The following is a 16,812-nucleotide window of genomic DNA, read 5'->3' on the forward strand; positions in this document are numbered from 1 at the left end:
CTTCACTCGTGACTATACAAGAATAAACTCGAACCCCGATTTGGTCATATTGTTACTTGGGTAGCATTAAAAAGGTCAGATCTAATAATCGCTGCACAATGTATATCAACGCTAGAGGGTCACCAAACTGTGGCATAAAATAGAGTCTAATAATGATTATCAAATAAAAAACATATGTCTTAGAGCTTGCAAACTGGGTTTAATTAGGGATTGTAAACCTTGTATAGACTTGGAAGACTGCCGCATTGAAGGCATCATGATGGATAGCTTTTTTAACAACACTCACCATATGTGAGATCTGTCTAAAGTTTACGAACTAGCCTATGAAGATACCCTTCAATCAAAAATGAAATTCCTCTTTCAATTATCTTAGTTCACTTCTCTTTTTTTCAGTTACTTCTAGAAACACCATAAACCATTTTCCCAACCAAGCACAATGACAAGAGAAACCAAGTCGAGTCATTGTATTCTCTTATCTTTCATTTCATCTCTCTTCTTAAACTTTGGACCACTTAAAACTACTGTCTTTTCTTTTATTTTAAATTGATAATAAAACATACTCTTAGTCCTGCGAATCATTTCTCATCAAAACCTTAGGGCAAACACTAAGTAAGGAAGCTCCCTTTACTTCTCAGGTATCCCTAAACTCATAGTTTAATCAATTTTCTTCTCATTCCAGTAAAATCTGGGTTTTGTTTCTTCTGCAAAAGACTATCGTTTTTGGGGTTTAAAAAACGATGTCATAGAGAAATACGACAACCTTAAGCAGTTCGCAAAAGGCCATTACGATAAGGGTTTTTGGGTTTGAAACCTCTGTACCGGCAAAAATGTTACGATCAAAGATTTCAGCATAGATGATCACTACTATGACTTGAGAGATATCGAAATTTCGAGAGTTTTGCCTGAGACTCGATTCATTGTTAGGGTTTTAGACTCTTACTTAGTTGGGGGACATTTTTTGCCTTATTTACCATGATCATATTGATTTCAAAAGTCTCTGGCAACACCTTGATCTTCTCTGGCGTAATCAACCCCCATCTTTGAAGTGATGACTCAGCCCTAGATCTAGCGCATGATGTATCCCTTTTTCATGGTGGCCAATGAAATCCACTGATGTAAGATCATCCACATAGGGTTTTTTCCGGATGATGTGCTGGTTGCTTTCCACCTAATTCGGGGCTGATTGTTCGATTTTCGATAAGTTTGTGCTTACTTGTATTATATGTTTTGGCCGGGGCAAGCAATTTTACTCTTCCTACTAAGATATTCAGACCACCTTCAAATACAGTGTTCCCGAGTTACTAATGAGCGCCACTACTCACACTCGAGTGAATGACATATGGTCCATATGGATCATGTTTGCTGAGTTGGTGAATGAGACACGTTTATTTGAAAGTGCTAACTGTGCGGGTGGTCAGCTTCGTGCCATTTTTGAAGTTTTGAGGCTTCCATATGACTATGAGAATGAGAGGATCCTAATTCCCCAATATAGATGATTTAAATTGGAGCATGTATCAAATCCGTGGTGGTGTCGTCATGTGTGAAGATAAGTTTCCTACGTTGGTGGATTGGGGTTGATCTCATTAGCTGAATCCTACACTAGGGGCCACATAATCGAATCACAGCTCAACCACCCTAGAATGAGTAAGATAAGATGACACATCCAAAATGTTGTTTCCCTTTAGGATTTGGATTCTACTCTCTTATGATTGGTTAAAGATTATTTGGAGAAGGGACATCCTATGTCTGTCCTCCCCTATATATAGGAGACAAGAGAGACGAGTTATGTATCATAACTTTCAGAAACACAAGCTCACACACCTTCCTTCCATTTAGTTTAACTGTGCGTTTCAAACCTTGGAGATCTATAAGTATTTTGACAAGAGGCCATCACCATCATCATCACAGATTTCACCTCTTTGTTCTAGTGATCAATTACAAAGTTGTAATCCATTGTTCTTTGTATATGTCAAATTCTTTTTACATTTTATTGAATGGATTTCTTTTTAGAGTTTGTTCTTTAGTTATTTCGATTTCATGTTAGGTTGAAGTAGATCTATGCTTTTTACGATTTCTATATGTTTAGGTTTTTAGGATTCTTGATTTATAACATGGCATATGCATGCATGATTGAAAGTTTATGTGGAGGATTTTATCTTTACATCTCGATTAATTCTAGAATGCATGCCAAGGTTATTTGATGCGTATTGTAGCAAGTATTGAGATAACACGAGAGTGAGTTTTGATATCATGCATTGTTTCAGAAGTCAGAGATTGAGTTATGTGTTATTCGGTCCAACTTCAAAGTTCTTTATGTGTTGGTTAGTGAAGTCGCGATTCATCTAATCTATGCATGATTGATAGGAGATTCTGGTCATAGAGGATATACTTCTTTATATAAAGAAGTGAATTAAAAGAGTTGAGCGTCCTTTAATTGGGCATGGGCCTTTATCTTGACTGAATATAATGTTTTGCATATGTATTCCAAACATGTTATGAATAGTGTAGAACTGACATGAACATATAGGTTGTAGTTGCATCTTTCTTATTCATTCATCTATATCATGAGCTATGTGAAAGTTAGTTGTTGATCAAAACCAAATTGTAAATCTCATTTTATCTTGTATATTGTGTATAGTGAATGATTCGTTGATTAGTTATTGGAAACCCTCAAGCCTCGGTTGTGAACGATAAAACCCATGCTTACTCTTACTACATTGATAGGGTTTTCTAAATTGAAAAGTCTTATATGCCTAGTCTAGGGCGTCGTCATTTATGCACTTTTGTTTAAGTTTTTTCTCCTCTTTTGAAATTTTATGTCTCTGATTGAAAGTTGAAATCAACTTGTGAAAATAGGTATTGTATAGAGCCTTATTGGGGCAATAAAGGGTCTATGATTTAATTACGGCTGATAGATGATCATATTTCAGAAACCAGTATGCGAATCTTCACGATTGAATGACACGACCCACCCAAAATATTATCCTAATATCTGGATTAAGTCGTGCGGGCACCACTAATCAAAGGAGCATACCAAAAATTTCGGCACACTCTCCCCTGAAAGTAGCCAACCCTACAACGCTCCCAATATCTCAAATCCAACCTCAACACTTGGAACCACCTTGCTCCCCAAAATTTCCAAACTCCACAACCACATCCCATAAATATAATTTAAAGATACAACACAAGATACATTACGGAATATGCAATATTCGTTAATTAATATCATTAGATCCCTGGAGCTCGTAGCTCGCCTTAAACCACAACCGCCCAACCCACTTTAAGACAACAAGGGTCATTAATCAACGTAAAACAACTCCCGAAAAATCTCATTCCCGAAGTAATTACTCAAATAACAAAACTATCTTAACAATTTCTGAGAATCTCAATCTCAGATAAATATTAGACACATAATAGAAAATGAACTAGCCCCGCTATTCTCAGTATAATAATAATAATTATTATTATTAAAAATAGACTAGCCCCGCTAGTCAAAATAATACCTCAATAATAGAAAATGAACTAGACCCACTAGTCAAAGTGATCTCAAGTCATAAGTGTGAACTAGCCCCGCTAGTCAAAATAATACCATCAGGCCATACAATGTGGACTAGCCCCGCTAGTCAAAATAATACCATCAGGCCATACAATGTCGCTGGCCCCGCTATTCAAAATAATACCATCAGACCATACAATGTCGACTAGCCCCGCTAGTGAAAATAATGTCATCAGGCCATACAATGTGCCCTCGGGTAAAATATATACTCACATACTCCTAATACCGTCACGCCGTGCTAACGGAGAAGGTACCAGGCTTTCGTGTCATTGTCAACATACCACATCGCCTCCCAGGTGGAAAGGGCTTGGGTGCACTACTTGGGGGTAACCACCGAAACTATAAGGTGGAATATATACATGCTAGTATCTACGGCTATATACATCATCATCATCTCAATGTATGGATTCAAAAACATCATCTCATAAAATAATTCAAGAACTCTCATCTCCAAATGTATAAATTGCCTATGCCTTGTTGATTCCAATAGAATGGCTGAGTTGATAAAGTTTTCTGCCTATGCCTCGTTGATTTCAATGGTAAAGCTGAGTTGATAAGGCTTTGTCTAGTGGAATAAAGTGAACCAACATAATATCAAATACTTAAACCTGGGCCTAGAACTCTCTTCACATGCTCATTCGATAACCAACACACACAATTCATACTCTTTCCCAACAACTAAAACAAATAACCCACAACATATCAATCATCATCAACATAGGCAAATTAACCGATATTTAATCTAAAATAATTGTGATTGCACCCAAACCTTGGTCAGACTGTCTATGTACCCTTTTGAAAGGATCAAGTCACTCGTAGTTCAACCAAATAATAAATAGAAATCATTATAGATAAATAAAAAGATAATAACGTCATTAACGTCACAATCCTTAGAATATAAATTCATGCATGCATTACTTTAAAATAAAAGTCAACTGATGAATAAATTCAACCGGTAATTCCAATTCACTAATCCAAGCATTCTAGAACGAAAGCAGAAATAATCCAACGGGTGGATTTCCACAATTTACAAACCAAAATATGTATTTTTGGAAAATCCTAACGATCCTTAAACTTCATCAATTTGTGCCCATAGTCTAACAATAAATTCCTAACAATAATGCTGTTAGAAGCCTTGTGCCACAAGGCGAGCTTTATATCTTATAATCTTATTTCTCTTATTGCATTTTCTAACAAAGACCCATTTGTATCCAACAAGTTTTATTCCAAAGGGTAATGGAACTACATTCTCAAATGCCGCTCTCTTTGTTAGTGAGTCCAACTTAACCTGGATTGTTTTTCCCCATTCAAGTCAATCTGATCTTCGCCGACATTCACAACAGAGCATGGTTCAATGTCATCTGATAGGATGATCTCTCGTACGCAAGCATATGCAAATACATCATCAACTATGACAAAGATTTTATCCATCGTCCCATACACATTAGTGTAATTAATCAAGATCTCTATATTTGAACAGATATGTGCTTCAGTCGTTGAGGCATCCCCCAACGCTGATGTCTATTCGTAGACATAGCCATAATCCAGAACAAGTTCGTGGGACAGATTATCTATATTAATGATGAGCGAATTAGGTGTCTTTGTACTTCTTCTAACTCTTTTGTACGAATCCGTTGAATCTTTAGGTTTCCCACACTTCCTTCGTGTGGACCCAGCCCTAGCCATGTACCTCCATTTCTCACGATGGCGCCACTAGCAACCCAGTCCACATCGCACCACCCTCGCCCCAGAATTCACGTTGGAGACCCATAAAATTTAGGCTCCGATTCGTGACTGCGTCTATGGTGCCAGTGTGGTGTCAGCGTCCCAAAATCTCTTTGTGAGATAAAGTTGTTGGACGACTTTAAGTGTGAGGTCCTTTTCAGGCACCTCCATCCTTGTAGGTACATTTACAGCATGTATATGAGATCTCGTCAGTCTAGCGATATCCAAGAAAGCATCATAGAAAGAATCTATTATGTTATGGAGATCTAAGATTCTACGTACTTCGATTTCTCTATGTGCAGTATAGGGATTAGGATGAGACAAAGTAGGACTTGACCAGTTAATTTCTCATCGTTCTTATGAACACTGGCATCACTACCTCCCCCTAACGATAGGAAAACTGTCTCATCAAAGTAATAATCTACAAGACGCACGGTAAAAATATCACTTGTCAGGGGTTCAACAAAGTGGATAATCGCTGGCGACTCAAAACCAACATAAATGCCTCTTCGACACTGAAGGCCTAATTTCATATGTTTTGGAGGCGTAATAAGCACATAAACTTCACACCTAAAGACACGTAAGTGCGAGATGCTTGGCTCATACCCAGTCACTAATTGTAATGCGAAAGACTCTTGGGTCTTCAAACCTTAATTGAATGAGCATAGCTGTGTGTAATACTGCATGCCCCTAAGCAGTGAGTGGGAGATTGGTGTGCATTACCAATGCCCTTATCACTGTTTTCAATCTCTTTATTGCATCATTTGTGAGACCATTCTAGTTGTGCACGTGCGGAACTGAATGCTTAACATCGATTCCCACAGACATGCAATAGTCGTCAAAATGCTTAAACATAAGCTCACCAGTATTATCCCATCTTATCAATTTGATGGGATGATTTGGGTAGTGAGCTCGGAGCCGGATAATCTGGGTTATGAGTTTAGCATAGGCAGTGTTTCTAGTGGACAATAACACGACATGTGATCAACGTATGTTGTGGAGGCATAAACCAAAACCATAAAGTATCTAAATGGTTTGTTCTTTGGTTGAATTGGTCTGCAAATATCCCCTTGAATTTTGTGCAAGAACGGTAATAGAATTTTTAAATCCTTTGCATATGATGGTCTCGGTCCTAGTTTCCTTATGGAACATGCTCTGCACTCTGAACAACAAAGAGATATTTCACGCCTTAATAAAGGTCAAAATAGTAGGAGGTAGCTTCCAAACTACTTCGTGTAGAGTGGGAATATCATGAGGGTTTAGCGGATGAGGAGTACGGTTGGTGACGCATCGGCACACACGAGGACTGAGCAACGCCTTTCGAGCGAACGCCTGCCCGGCTACAAGTCAACAGAATCCGTCACTCTTTTCTCCTCAAACCGAAACTGAAATTTGGTTCTTTTTTCTTCTTGCTCAAAAGAACAGATGACCGCGTGAAGTTTTCAAGACACTCATTATCGTTCCATGACCGGGATGTTCTAGATGGTCATGCTAGAGCTAATACAAGTCAATGCCAATCAAGTCTTGACATACAACGCTATTGGATTCAAGGGCACGAATTGAGGTGATATACAAACCACTCCTCTAGCCTGTAAGTTTCTCAAGGACGAGCGTATTGCCGCAGTCCTGAGTAGTAATGCAAAGGAACTTGTTACCATTCTCTTCTTGTGTATTCACATGAAATCCGTTGGCACCTATGTCTTTGAAACGCAAAAGTGCATTTGACACATCTAGCTACGTTCTATTGGGTAGGAGGAATTGGGCAATCCCTCGTCCTTGGACTAGATATGAAGGACTATCAGCAGTGGTCACAGAGGAATGAGTAGGCACAATTAATGTCCAAAAACAATTGCCTATGACACAAGATTGTATGCATTGTAGCACAACCCTGAAGACACTCAAAGGCCCCGGAGTTCATTCATGTGTAATGACTCTGAATCAACACTGAGAAAATCATAATTTCAAAAGGAAATATCAGTACGTCGTAATCGACTACAAGAAAAATAGATTAAATCCGAAAAAGACTAAACAGTATAAATTCTTGGCAATCAAATATGCCATAAAGAAATACATGACTTAATCATAGTCAGGAGTCTCCACATTTGGAGCTGACTCGAAATCCCCTATCCTGAGCTTAACATCCTTGTCGGCGTCAACATGTTCAAGATGGTGAGTCTCGGTCACCTCGCGATATGCTTTGTACGTGGATGCCACTTTTGAATAGGCTCTACAAGTCTTGGACCAATGGCCTGGTTTCCCACACCTAAAGCATACTAATTTGTGGTTAGAGCCTTCTGACTAAGAGTTGGCTCCATGGTGAGCATTTGATAGAAGCACTTTGTGCGATGTTCTTAACATGGTTTACCTCAATTTGTACTTTGCTTAGCCCTTATTGTTGTACTATTGAGTCATAGTAAGAGTCTTAGGCGGTATTGGATGCATTTTTGTGCTTACATGAGTTAAAAACGCATAATTAGTCTAGAGTCCTAGCTTGACTAGGAATCCTTGTTAGGTTTTGAAACTAATTATTTCTTACTTATGATTTTATTTTCTTATTTTTAGATTGGATTGAAGAGATAATTAAAAAAAAAGATGGAGCCAAGTCATGCAACAATTAAATAGAAGATGATCATTAAAGACATAAAACATGGCATGATTTAAGGAATAAAACATGACATAATTTAAGGAGATTAAAGCATGACATTATAATACGAAGAAAGAGGCAAGTTCAAACCAAGCATACCCTCCCTCTTTCCTCTATATATACATGGCTTCACCTCTCAAATAAGATAACTTCTCATTTGCATTCAAGAGCCAAAACTCTACCAAAATACTACCTCAAACATCCTTCACCAAAACAACAAGTCATTCTCCCTCATATACAAATTCCATCTCCACCGAAATCACCATTGAAGACACACCTCTAAGGTTCCTACAACGTGTGATTCTCGCAACTCTTCTCTATGGGTTTGTTCATTTTTGATTTTTTACTTTTAGATAATTTTCAGATATGTGCATATGAATTTAGTGCTTGGATGCAATCCCTAAGATTGTATTTGAGTGTTAAATTCATCAACCATATTGACACAAATCGAATCATGCCCTAAGTAGGTTCGGTTTGTGTTGATTAAAAGTGGTAAAAATTTTGAAAATTTACATGTGAAACCATGGTGGGTGACGCTCTACATGAGTACATGAAACATGTCTCCAACAAAGATTTGGTGCTTAAATGTAATCTTATTTGATTTCTACTCTAAGTGTTATTGAATTTGATTACATGCAAATTTAGATTAGGCCCTAAGTCAATTTAAATGTTAATTGAAATCTTGCATGATTAGGATCCCCTAAGGGTCTAATTGTATTGGTGTCTAAAAAGTATGTAATTGGTGGAATTAGAATGCAGGATAGGTTCGAACTTGTAATTATGTGGTGTAATGGTAAATTTGGTTTAAATTTGTTAAAGACAAGTCGATCATGTAAATAGTAATTTAGGTTTTATTTTATTAGTTAATAATCAATCTCAAACCCCCCATTATTTGTTAACATTAAAAGTTTAGAGTTCCCTTCAATTCCCCGGAAAGCTCAAACCCCCCATTATTCTATACTAACGTTGACATTTTGCAGGGTTTATTATAGACGTTTTAACCAACGCTCTATCACCATTCTCTCTACCAGTTCCGGCATTTGCACCAAGTCTCCTAAGGGGATGTGCACCATTATCCTTGTGATGATCTTCATGACCACCACTCCGCTTCTTGCATGCACCATTTTGTGCCTGATGAATATAAGACATAAAACACCCACCCCTATTTCCAGGGTTACGTCCTCAGTGGCCCTTTGGGCCGCTACTATAGTGAGTTTCAGAACAGGACGAGTCCCAACCGGTCAAGCATTATAGGTCTTCACAAGGATCTTATCGTGATTCTCAGTAATAGATAGAGCGGATATCATCTCATGAAACCTTGTGATCCTTCCTTTGTTGACTTCAATATGATAGTTCTTTGCAACTATCAAGTCAGACAGTGAAGGTGGATAATGTTTTCTCAATCAACATTGCATTGGTGATCTCCCTCTAATAGAATTACATGAGGGATTTGATACGGGTGCTTTAGAGTTAAACTCAAGGACTGAGGCATATTCGCAACATTGAAGTAGCTGCCATTTGAGCTCTAAGTTCGGAAGCAAGGACTTTTTGACATTACCAAACCGCTCCTCGAGTGCAACTCATAGTCTCCTAGGGTCTTCCCCATTGAGGTACTTGGACTGAAGTGATTCGTCCACATGACATATCATGATGATGATGGCTTTGGCATTTCTTGCCTCAGCAGCATCAATAGTAGCTTGATCAGGTGCTTGAGCGGGAGTGTTGCTGCCCCGGGGGCAGTAGCTGCATGCAGGTGCACTAGGTGCAGCGGCTGTAGGCGCAGCAGGTGGGGCTCGGATTGCAGATATGATTCTGAGGGGCTTCAAGTGGTTATGAACATCCCATGATCCATTTGTAGTATCTAATACCAATTGCATCTAAAGGTGCAAAGTCCAACTTGTTCAAATTACTCATCTGAAAAGAACAAGAGAATCTGAAGGTATGTTTATGAGCTTCGTGCTACCAAGAAAACTATCCAACGTGTTTTTTTCGGATTTCAATACTTATGGTGTGAGGAGGTCACAGTCTCTCACACACACTACGAGGCTTCAAGCCCATAGTGACGGTGTGTGATCAAACACTCATTGCATCAATTTCCAATTTAAACACACATACATGTATCAAAATTGAAATAGCTTAATCAAGGAAAGCGACAACCTTTAAAGCTTACTTTAGTTTCCGAGTTCAACGAACGAGTTCTGTTAATGGAGCGTATCACGAGTAGCAGTAGCTTGCGACGACAGCAGTAGAAGTATCAGCGGTGGTAGCTTGTCGGAAAAACAGAAGCAACGACAGCTGCTAGGGACCGGGAACCTAAACCAATGCGGTTTAGAAATTTCCGATTGAGCTAGGGGTTGCTATAGAGGCAGCAGACTCTCAGGACAGTAGCAGGGAGTTGCGGCGGTGCTGCAGCGACGATAGGTGACCAACAAGAGTGGTGGCAGCAGAGATGGTGGTGAGAAATCCTAAAGGATTTTTCGTGTTGAATCTAGCAACAATGAGCAGCAATAGCCTGTAGGGCTGGAATACCTGTGTTGCAGCAACAGCCTGTAAGGCTGGACTGCTTGTGTTGTAGCGGTGGAGACGCGCAGAAGGAGGCCGAAATCGGCAGTGGCGGTGCGGCGGAGCTGTGGCAAAACAAGGCCGAAACAGGCTCTTGTGGAGCAAGGTTTTGGGGCTGGTTTCTGAGGCCGCTAAGGTGCAGAACCGGTTGTGTTTGGGGGTAAAACTGGCATCCTAACAGCGGTGAACGGTGGCATCGCAGGGAGGAGCCCGGTGGCTGCAGCAAGAAAACTTTTGCTGATCTTTTCTCCAAAGCTCACGGCCGAAGGCTCGCGTTGATAACGTGTTCTGAAGAAACATGCTCAGATGTGTAACTTTATTAATAGAATAAGTGCACCTTTAAATTGGAGACTACATGATGTCATATCCCCAGCTTTTAGATGTGAGATCATATTCAACTTTGAGAAATACTTGGAATAAATACCAAGTAAATAGTTCTACTTCTACAAAAACTAAGCACACCTACGAAGAACCTATTTCTTCACAACATTTTCTATAATTTGAATTTGGATTTAGGTTTTAGAACAATGGTCGGAGATGGCATAGGTTGTCAAGAAATATAATTGATAATTCAAAGTGTAAAATGTAAAAAACATGGGAATATGGCTCCAAAACGTTGAACCCACGTGGCAGGAAAAGCAATGAAGAAGCAAAAAGGGATAACAGACATTGGAAGGTAGGAACAAAACTAAGTTTTTTACTTCCCCGATAGGAGACGCTACCGAAATACCTCCCTCTCCTTCACTCCTTCCTCACTCTTCTTTCCTTCCTCCCGAGTCCATTCATTCATTCATGCAAATCTCCATTTGTAAATGCACCCCAAATACCCACTTTGAATTTTGATGTTTGATGAAGCCAAGTTTCTGCTAATTGGATGGGCGCTCAGAAGAGCATCCATGCTGGCAAAGGTGAGAGATGCTCACTTCAATACCCAGTTTGTTTCTCTTAGTTAATTATGGGTTTGCCCTCTGGATTTCTCATTCTTGTTGTTTATTTCATGTTGGGTAACAGCCAAGATTGATGTTAACGTTGATTTCACTCACAAGTTATGTGCCTCTTTGATGCTTCCTCCTTTGAGGTTCTTGTTCCCTTTCATGCCTTCTTATGCATTGAAACATTTCACTGCTGCATTCCTTCATTCATTCATTGATTCCTTTCCCTTTCTTGCAGTAATGGCAGTGGCAGTCCTCTCTCTCTCATCATTGGCAGGTAAAACCCTTTTATGGGTAACTGAACCTTACTTTGGTTCTCTATTATCATTTGGTTTATAAGGAAATATGTAGTTTGGGAACAGAAAACGGTATGAAACATACTACCCTTTCAGTATTTGAACCAAACTTTTCTGGGGTTTTATTTGTTCCAGTCTTTGCATTAAACATCCAAACTTGTTTGGTGGAAGTGAGAAGCTTGATGTGTCATTGGATAAGGGTTTGTATGATTCCAATGTCTTATTGGCTTATAGAAGGCCAAGACCTGAATGGCTGGCTCAACAATCTTTTGTACTACAGGTTAGTCATTTGATTTTGGTGCTTGTGAAATATATATAACTACCTAAATAAAAGAATGCTGTATTTCACATCAATCGGAACTTATGGCTACTTTTCTGATTTTACCAAACTGAAGTAGTGATGCAAAGTTTTTGCTTGACTTATAATTCACGGCATAGTATCATAATTTTGCAACTTTTTGCTTCTCAGCATTCTATTTCACCTGAGATAGGGGTCCATGGCATTCCCATGGACAATTTCTGTCGGTCAGCTAGTGGAGGTGTAAATATGTCTCGATTATCAGTAGGCATGGATCTCAATGAACCTGCAAGTTCCAACTGGAGTAGCACAACTAGTATAAAGTTTGAGGTAAATTCCTTATTGGGTTTCTAGTTCTTTTATCATCCTTAATGTAACAAGCAGTGACCATATACACCAATTGGAGTGCCGTATGAGATGTAGCCTGTGATTGTCTTTGCCGACTGAGATGACTTTGATGCTGAAATAAGTAGACCAGGACATATTAATGAGGTTATTTTTGTCAAATTTGATCTGGCATTGGTGCGAAGGTCCTTTTTATTACTTTTGAGGATTAAATTAGGATGGTTTAAATAACTACTAGGTGCATTGTGGAAAAATTCATAATATTTTTTCGGGTGGAAAGTATGATCAGTACTAAATTTCTTATTTGCTATGCAGCACGTCCGGCCACTGAATGATATTGGCCACTCAATGAGCCGAGATCTTGATGGGTTTCCTGTCACATGCAGGTAATTTATGATTTTGGTACTTTATATGGTCAACTGCCTGTTAATCTGACTCTTTACCCAGTGTATTGATTATGTTGCAGTGGAGGTCCTCATGATAGTATGGTAGTCCTAAAGCAAGAATCTCGGTACGCAAAGGCAAATGATCACAAGTTTTTTCATGTATGACTTCTTCAAATTGTGGTCTCTCATATGAGGTGTTAAATACTTGCTTGAAAGTGATACTATGCGAAACTTACTGCAAAGTTCATCTCTAATGCAGTTCAGTTTGCAAATAGAACAAGGGATACCAGTTCTATCAAAGTGGCTAATATTTAACAAGTTTAAATTTGTTGCATCAAAGGGAGTCAAACTTGGGCCAGCATTCCTCTTTACAAGGTAAGTTTAGTATATATTTTTTTCTTTTGATTATTGTACATGTGCCAAATACAGTAAGGCAATAGAGTGTCAATGGGGCGGGGAAACTATTACAATGGGAAATGGAGGAAGCGAATTTGAAGGAAGTGTAGGTGCAGCATTAACATGACTTTTCAAAATAATGTAAACTGTGTGACTGTGCGTATATCAAGTGCCAAAAGGACTTCAAAAACTGCATCATCGAGTGTTAGTTAAATTGCATTTTTTTTCTAAAGGTAGCAGACCCAGGAACTGTTCATTTAGAAGTAGGAAGAAAACAGGTTTCCCCATACAGTATTCACCCTTCAGCATAATGGGATTGAGAAATAAATTAAATAACTATACTACCTGCATCAGAAGCTTTGTTAGTTATATGCAAATCCAGCCCAGTTTATGTTTTCTGTATCTATTGATCTTGAGTGAAACTGGCTTTATCAGTGTTACTGATTTTTGCTCTAACAGAATGACAGGTGGTTCCATTGTGGGGGATATGGCTCCTTACCAAGCATTTGCAATTGGTGGTCTTGGTAGTGTGCGAGGGTATGGTGAAGGTGCAGTAGGATCGGGGAGGACATGCCTTGTTGCAAATACCGAATTGACATTACCTTTTGTATGTACTACCCCCCTTTCTTTGTTTTTTTCTTTCTCTTTGATGCATTTCCTCAAATGCAAAGACTTACCATTTGTTACATTACAATATTACACCGGGATACCAATCGATAATATGTTTAGCAGTTTTACATAAGAGATCATTATTGTAAACTATCAATTTGAAAATAATAAAGTAATTTCCACAATGAATAATTCAATCTAGAAAATATTACATCTATTTGATTGCAAAGATATCATGAATGCCAACTCATCTGCCATACTGTTCAAATCTGTTGACAGATGTCTTTAATATATTTCATTGTAAATGACCTATGTTACTCTTAGAACTCATTGACTTGTTTAATAATATTGATGGATTCACCTATCTATGTAAGGTATTTCTATTTACGTTTGTCCTCCTATTTATCTGTGGTGAACTCAAACAAGCATTTCCTAAAATTTTGGCTTATTTATATGTAGAACAAGATGCTGGAGGGTGCTGTTTTCTTGGATTGTGGAACTGATTTGGGATCTGCACATCTTGTTCCAGGTGAGTCTCGAACAAGTATTTGGGTAAATGATATGCCTAAATGCATTTTAGGTTTGTGAGTTGTGCTCGAGACGGATAAATTCTTGAGCAAGGCCTTCTTTGGAGCCTAAATACTGACTACATGGCCTTTATGTATGAAAAGACATGTCTTCTTTGGTTCTCAATACTAAGCCTCCCAGGGGGTTTTTTTTTCAGGGCCAAACATGACCTTCTAGGTCTAAACCAGTACTCTCATGGCAGCGCAACAAAATTTAAGTAAATGTTTGGCCTACCAGGCCATACATGACTAGTCCTTCTAGGTCTAAACCAGAATTCTCATGACATTGCAAATTTGTAACAATATCTAAGCAAACTTAAATAAAACAAGTGGGCAAGTATGTTGAAAAACTGTAACTGTTAATGTCAAGTTTCATTAAGAGCCAAACTATTCTTTAAAAAGTTCCAGAAATCTCCCAGAATGCATCTTCTTATACTTCCAAATAACGCGCCTATTGCCACAGCTGTAGATATAGGTTTTTTGAGAATACGCCTTAACAACCAATGGTTAACGATGGCTCTGATGGGTGGTTTTGCTAGAATAGGGAATAATGAGAGAGAGGGTTTTAGTAAATGATGCGGAGAAGGGTAGTACTGTTCTTGTTTATGATAAGGGTCTAAGCATTTCTAAGAGCCATCCGGAGTTCCGTTTGAAGACTATAGTAAGGCCAATTCCTGTACAGCAAATCAGATTTAGGTGAATTATCTTAAGTATTGTTGAAGGCTTGGCGTCTTGGTTTGTTATCTTTTACATACTTTTTTCTCTTTATTCTCTGTGTTTTCTGTTTATTTGATTTCTATGGAATTACAGAAAATTTGTCTTCTATTACCTAGGCAGAATTGTAGAAACAGGCCACTTTGCGGCATACTTGTACTAGTTAATAACATCGTGCCCTTTACAATGCTGTGCTTTACACTGCATTATATTAATGGGCTTCTGGGAGTTACTGTGATTGGTTAGGGTACTACTTACTGCTATTGTTTTGCACTAGCCCTTGTTACTGTCAACTTTTGCTTACAAAGGCATTTTCTGGAACCTTTAGGCTGATATGCCTATATGGCTTCATGTTACAAAGGCATTTAGGATATTATTTCATATCAATCAGCAGAGTTAGGACCTCCCTCAACCGTGAATGTAAAACCTTTGGGAAACTGTTTTAAAGAATCTGCCTCCCTTGGAACGTGATGAGTGCTAGTAGGTGCATTGGCAAATTCATTACTGTAATTCCCATAACTTCCATCAGTTCATCCTTTACTTCTTTCCATCACTTCTGAAATAAGCCATCAGAGATTATTGACTTTGTTTAAGAGTTTGGAGTAAAAGATTCTAGAAAACAAAGTCAATAATTTCAGAAATTTAAGAGTCCGAAAGAGTCTGTAATGCTAATTAATATCGGTTATAAACTCTAGTATAAATATTTGGCTAAGGCATGTTTGTTTGAATTACAATAATAAGATTTCCTGAGCTTTCTGTGAAGGAATTGGTGTGAAGCCTAAACTAGGGTGTGAACCTGGGAGTAAATCCTAATTCCTAAATTCTGTGTGTTTAACCCCTAAACTTTAGAGCAAGCAGCTGGTTTTATGCATCAGAACTATCCAACCACACCTGCAAATTACCTCATACAAATGAAAGTTCTTTGACTTTTCTTAAGCTGATACATGATTAGTGTGCTACTCCTGTTGTTTCCATTATAGTGTTGAACTCTTAATGGTGTCCCTCTTCTTAATTTCTCTTGTCAATTTTTTTTGTGGTTCAGGAAACCCAGCCCTGAGGCTAGGGAAGCCAGGAACTGGAATTGGCCTCGGATATGGTCTTCGTTTGAAATCACAGTTCGGTCATTTTGTGGTTGATTACGCTATTAATGCCTTCCAACAAAAAACACTCTATTTTGGCATCAGCAACCTCACTTCATGATTTCCAAAGTCTAAAAAGTTGCAGATTTCACCCTTTTCCATTTTCACGTTGTTTCCCCAGCCAGCCACTGGTCACATGACTCACATCACAGAGGTAGCATACCATCTTATTTATTGCTCATGATGATGTGGATTCTGAAAAATGTTTGAGCTGCAGCTGTTCTTTAGTTCCCCGATTAATTAGTCAAATTACAAATTCAAGAGCAGTGGAAATAATTATGGTTTTATTTCCTATTTCTGAAATACAGGTTTTAAGTTTTTTTTTTTCATAAGAAGTTAATTGGTAGATAGTTCTTTACAAGATAGCTTATAGTTAAAGCATATACTGATTGGACTGGAAAAAAGGAATTGTAATCTAAAATATTTTTTTGCCCATACAGAAGATATATTTTTAGATATATTTTCTTGTAATTACATTTTTGAAATTTTCTGGGGGAAGGAATATCTCTGAATAGACAGTAAAATACTCTTCCATTTGAATTTTGGTTCTATAAAGAATGATATAGATATAGGAATTGGACTCCTTTTCCAGACTACCCTAGAACAGAATGGATTTCAGACTTTTACTACCGTGTTCCAGCTCA

The 16,812-nt window shown here is 38.3% G+C and overlaps 1 protein-coding gene across 1 annotated transcript; it reads left to right on the forward strand.

The window, feature by feature from the left end:
• The first annotated feature begins 11,191 nt into the window (after nucleotides 1-11,191).
• On the forward strand, nucleotides 11,192-16,589 carry LOC126788250 (outer envelope protein 39, chloroplastic). The gene is made up of 11 exons (XM_050514218.1): nucleotides 11,192-11,395; nucleotides 11,499-11,565; nucleotides 11,658-11,696; nucleotides 11,851-11,995; nucleotides 12,185-12,343; nucleotides 12,674-12,744; nucleotides 12,825-12,903; nucleotides 13,004-13,119; nucleotides 13,600-13,747; nucleotides 14,209-14,278; nucleotides 16,072-16,589. Exons 1-11 carry the CDS (start codon nucleotides 11,362-11,364, stop codon nucleotides 16,227-16,229), a joined length of 1,086 nt encoding a protein of 361 aa, XP_050370175.1. The 5' UTR covers nucleotides 11,192-11,361; the 3' UTR covers nucleotides 16,230-16,589.
• Nucleotides 16,590-16,812: the final 223 nt, after the last annotated feature.

Source organism: Argentina anserina, chromosome 3 (assembly GCF_933775445.1).
Source record: "Argentina anserina chromosome 3, drPotAnse1.1, whole genome shotgun sequence".
Lineage (NCBI taxonomy): Eukaryota > Viridiplantae > Streptophyta > Magnoliopsida > Rosales > Rosaceae > Argentina > Argentina anserina.

Coding starts and splice junctions, on each gene's coding strand:
- LOC126788250 (XM_050514218.1), top strand. CDS start 11,362: ATGGGCGCTCAGAAGAGCATCCATGCTGGCAAAG. Junction 11,566..11,657: donor TTGATGCTTCCTCCTTTGAG/GTTCTTGTTCCC, acceptor CCTTTCTTGCAG/TAATGGCAGTGGCAGTCCTC. Junction 11,697..11,850: donor CTCTCTCTCATCATTGGCAG/GTAAAACCCTTT, acceptor TATTTGTTCCAG/TCTTTGCATTAAACATCCAA.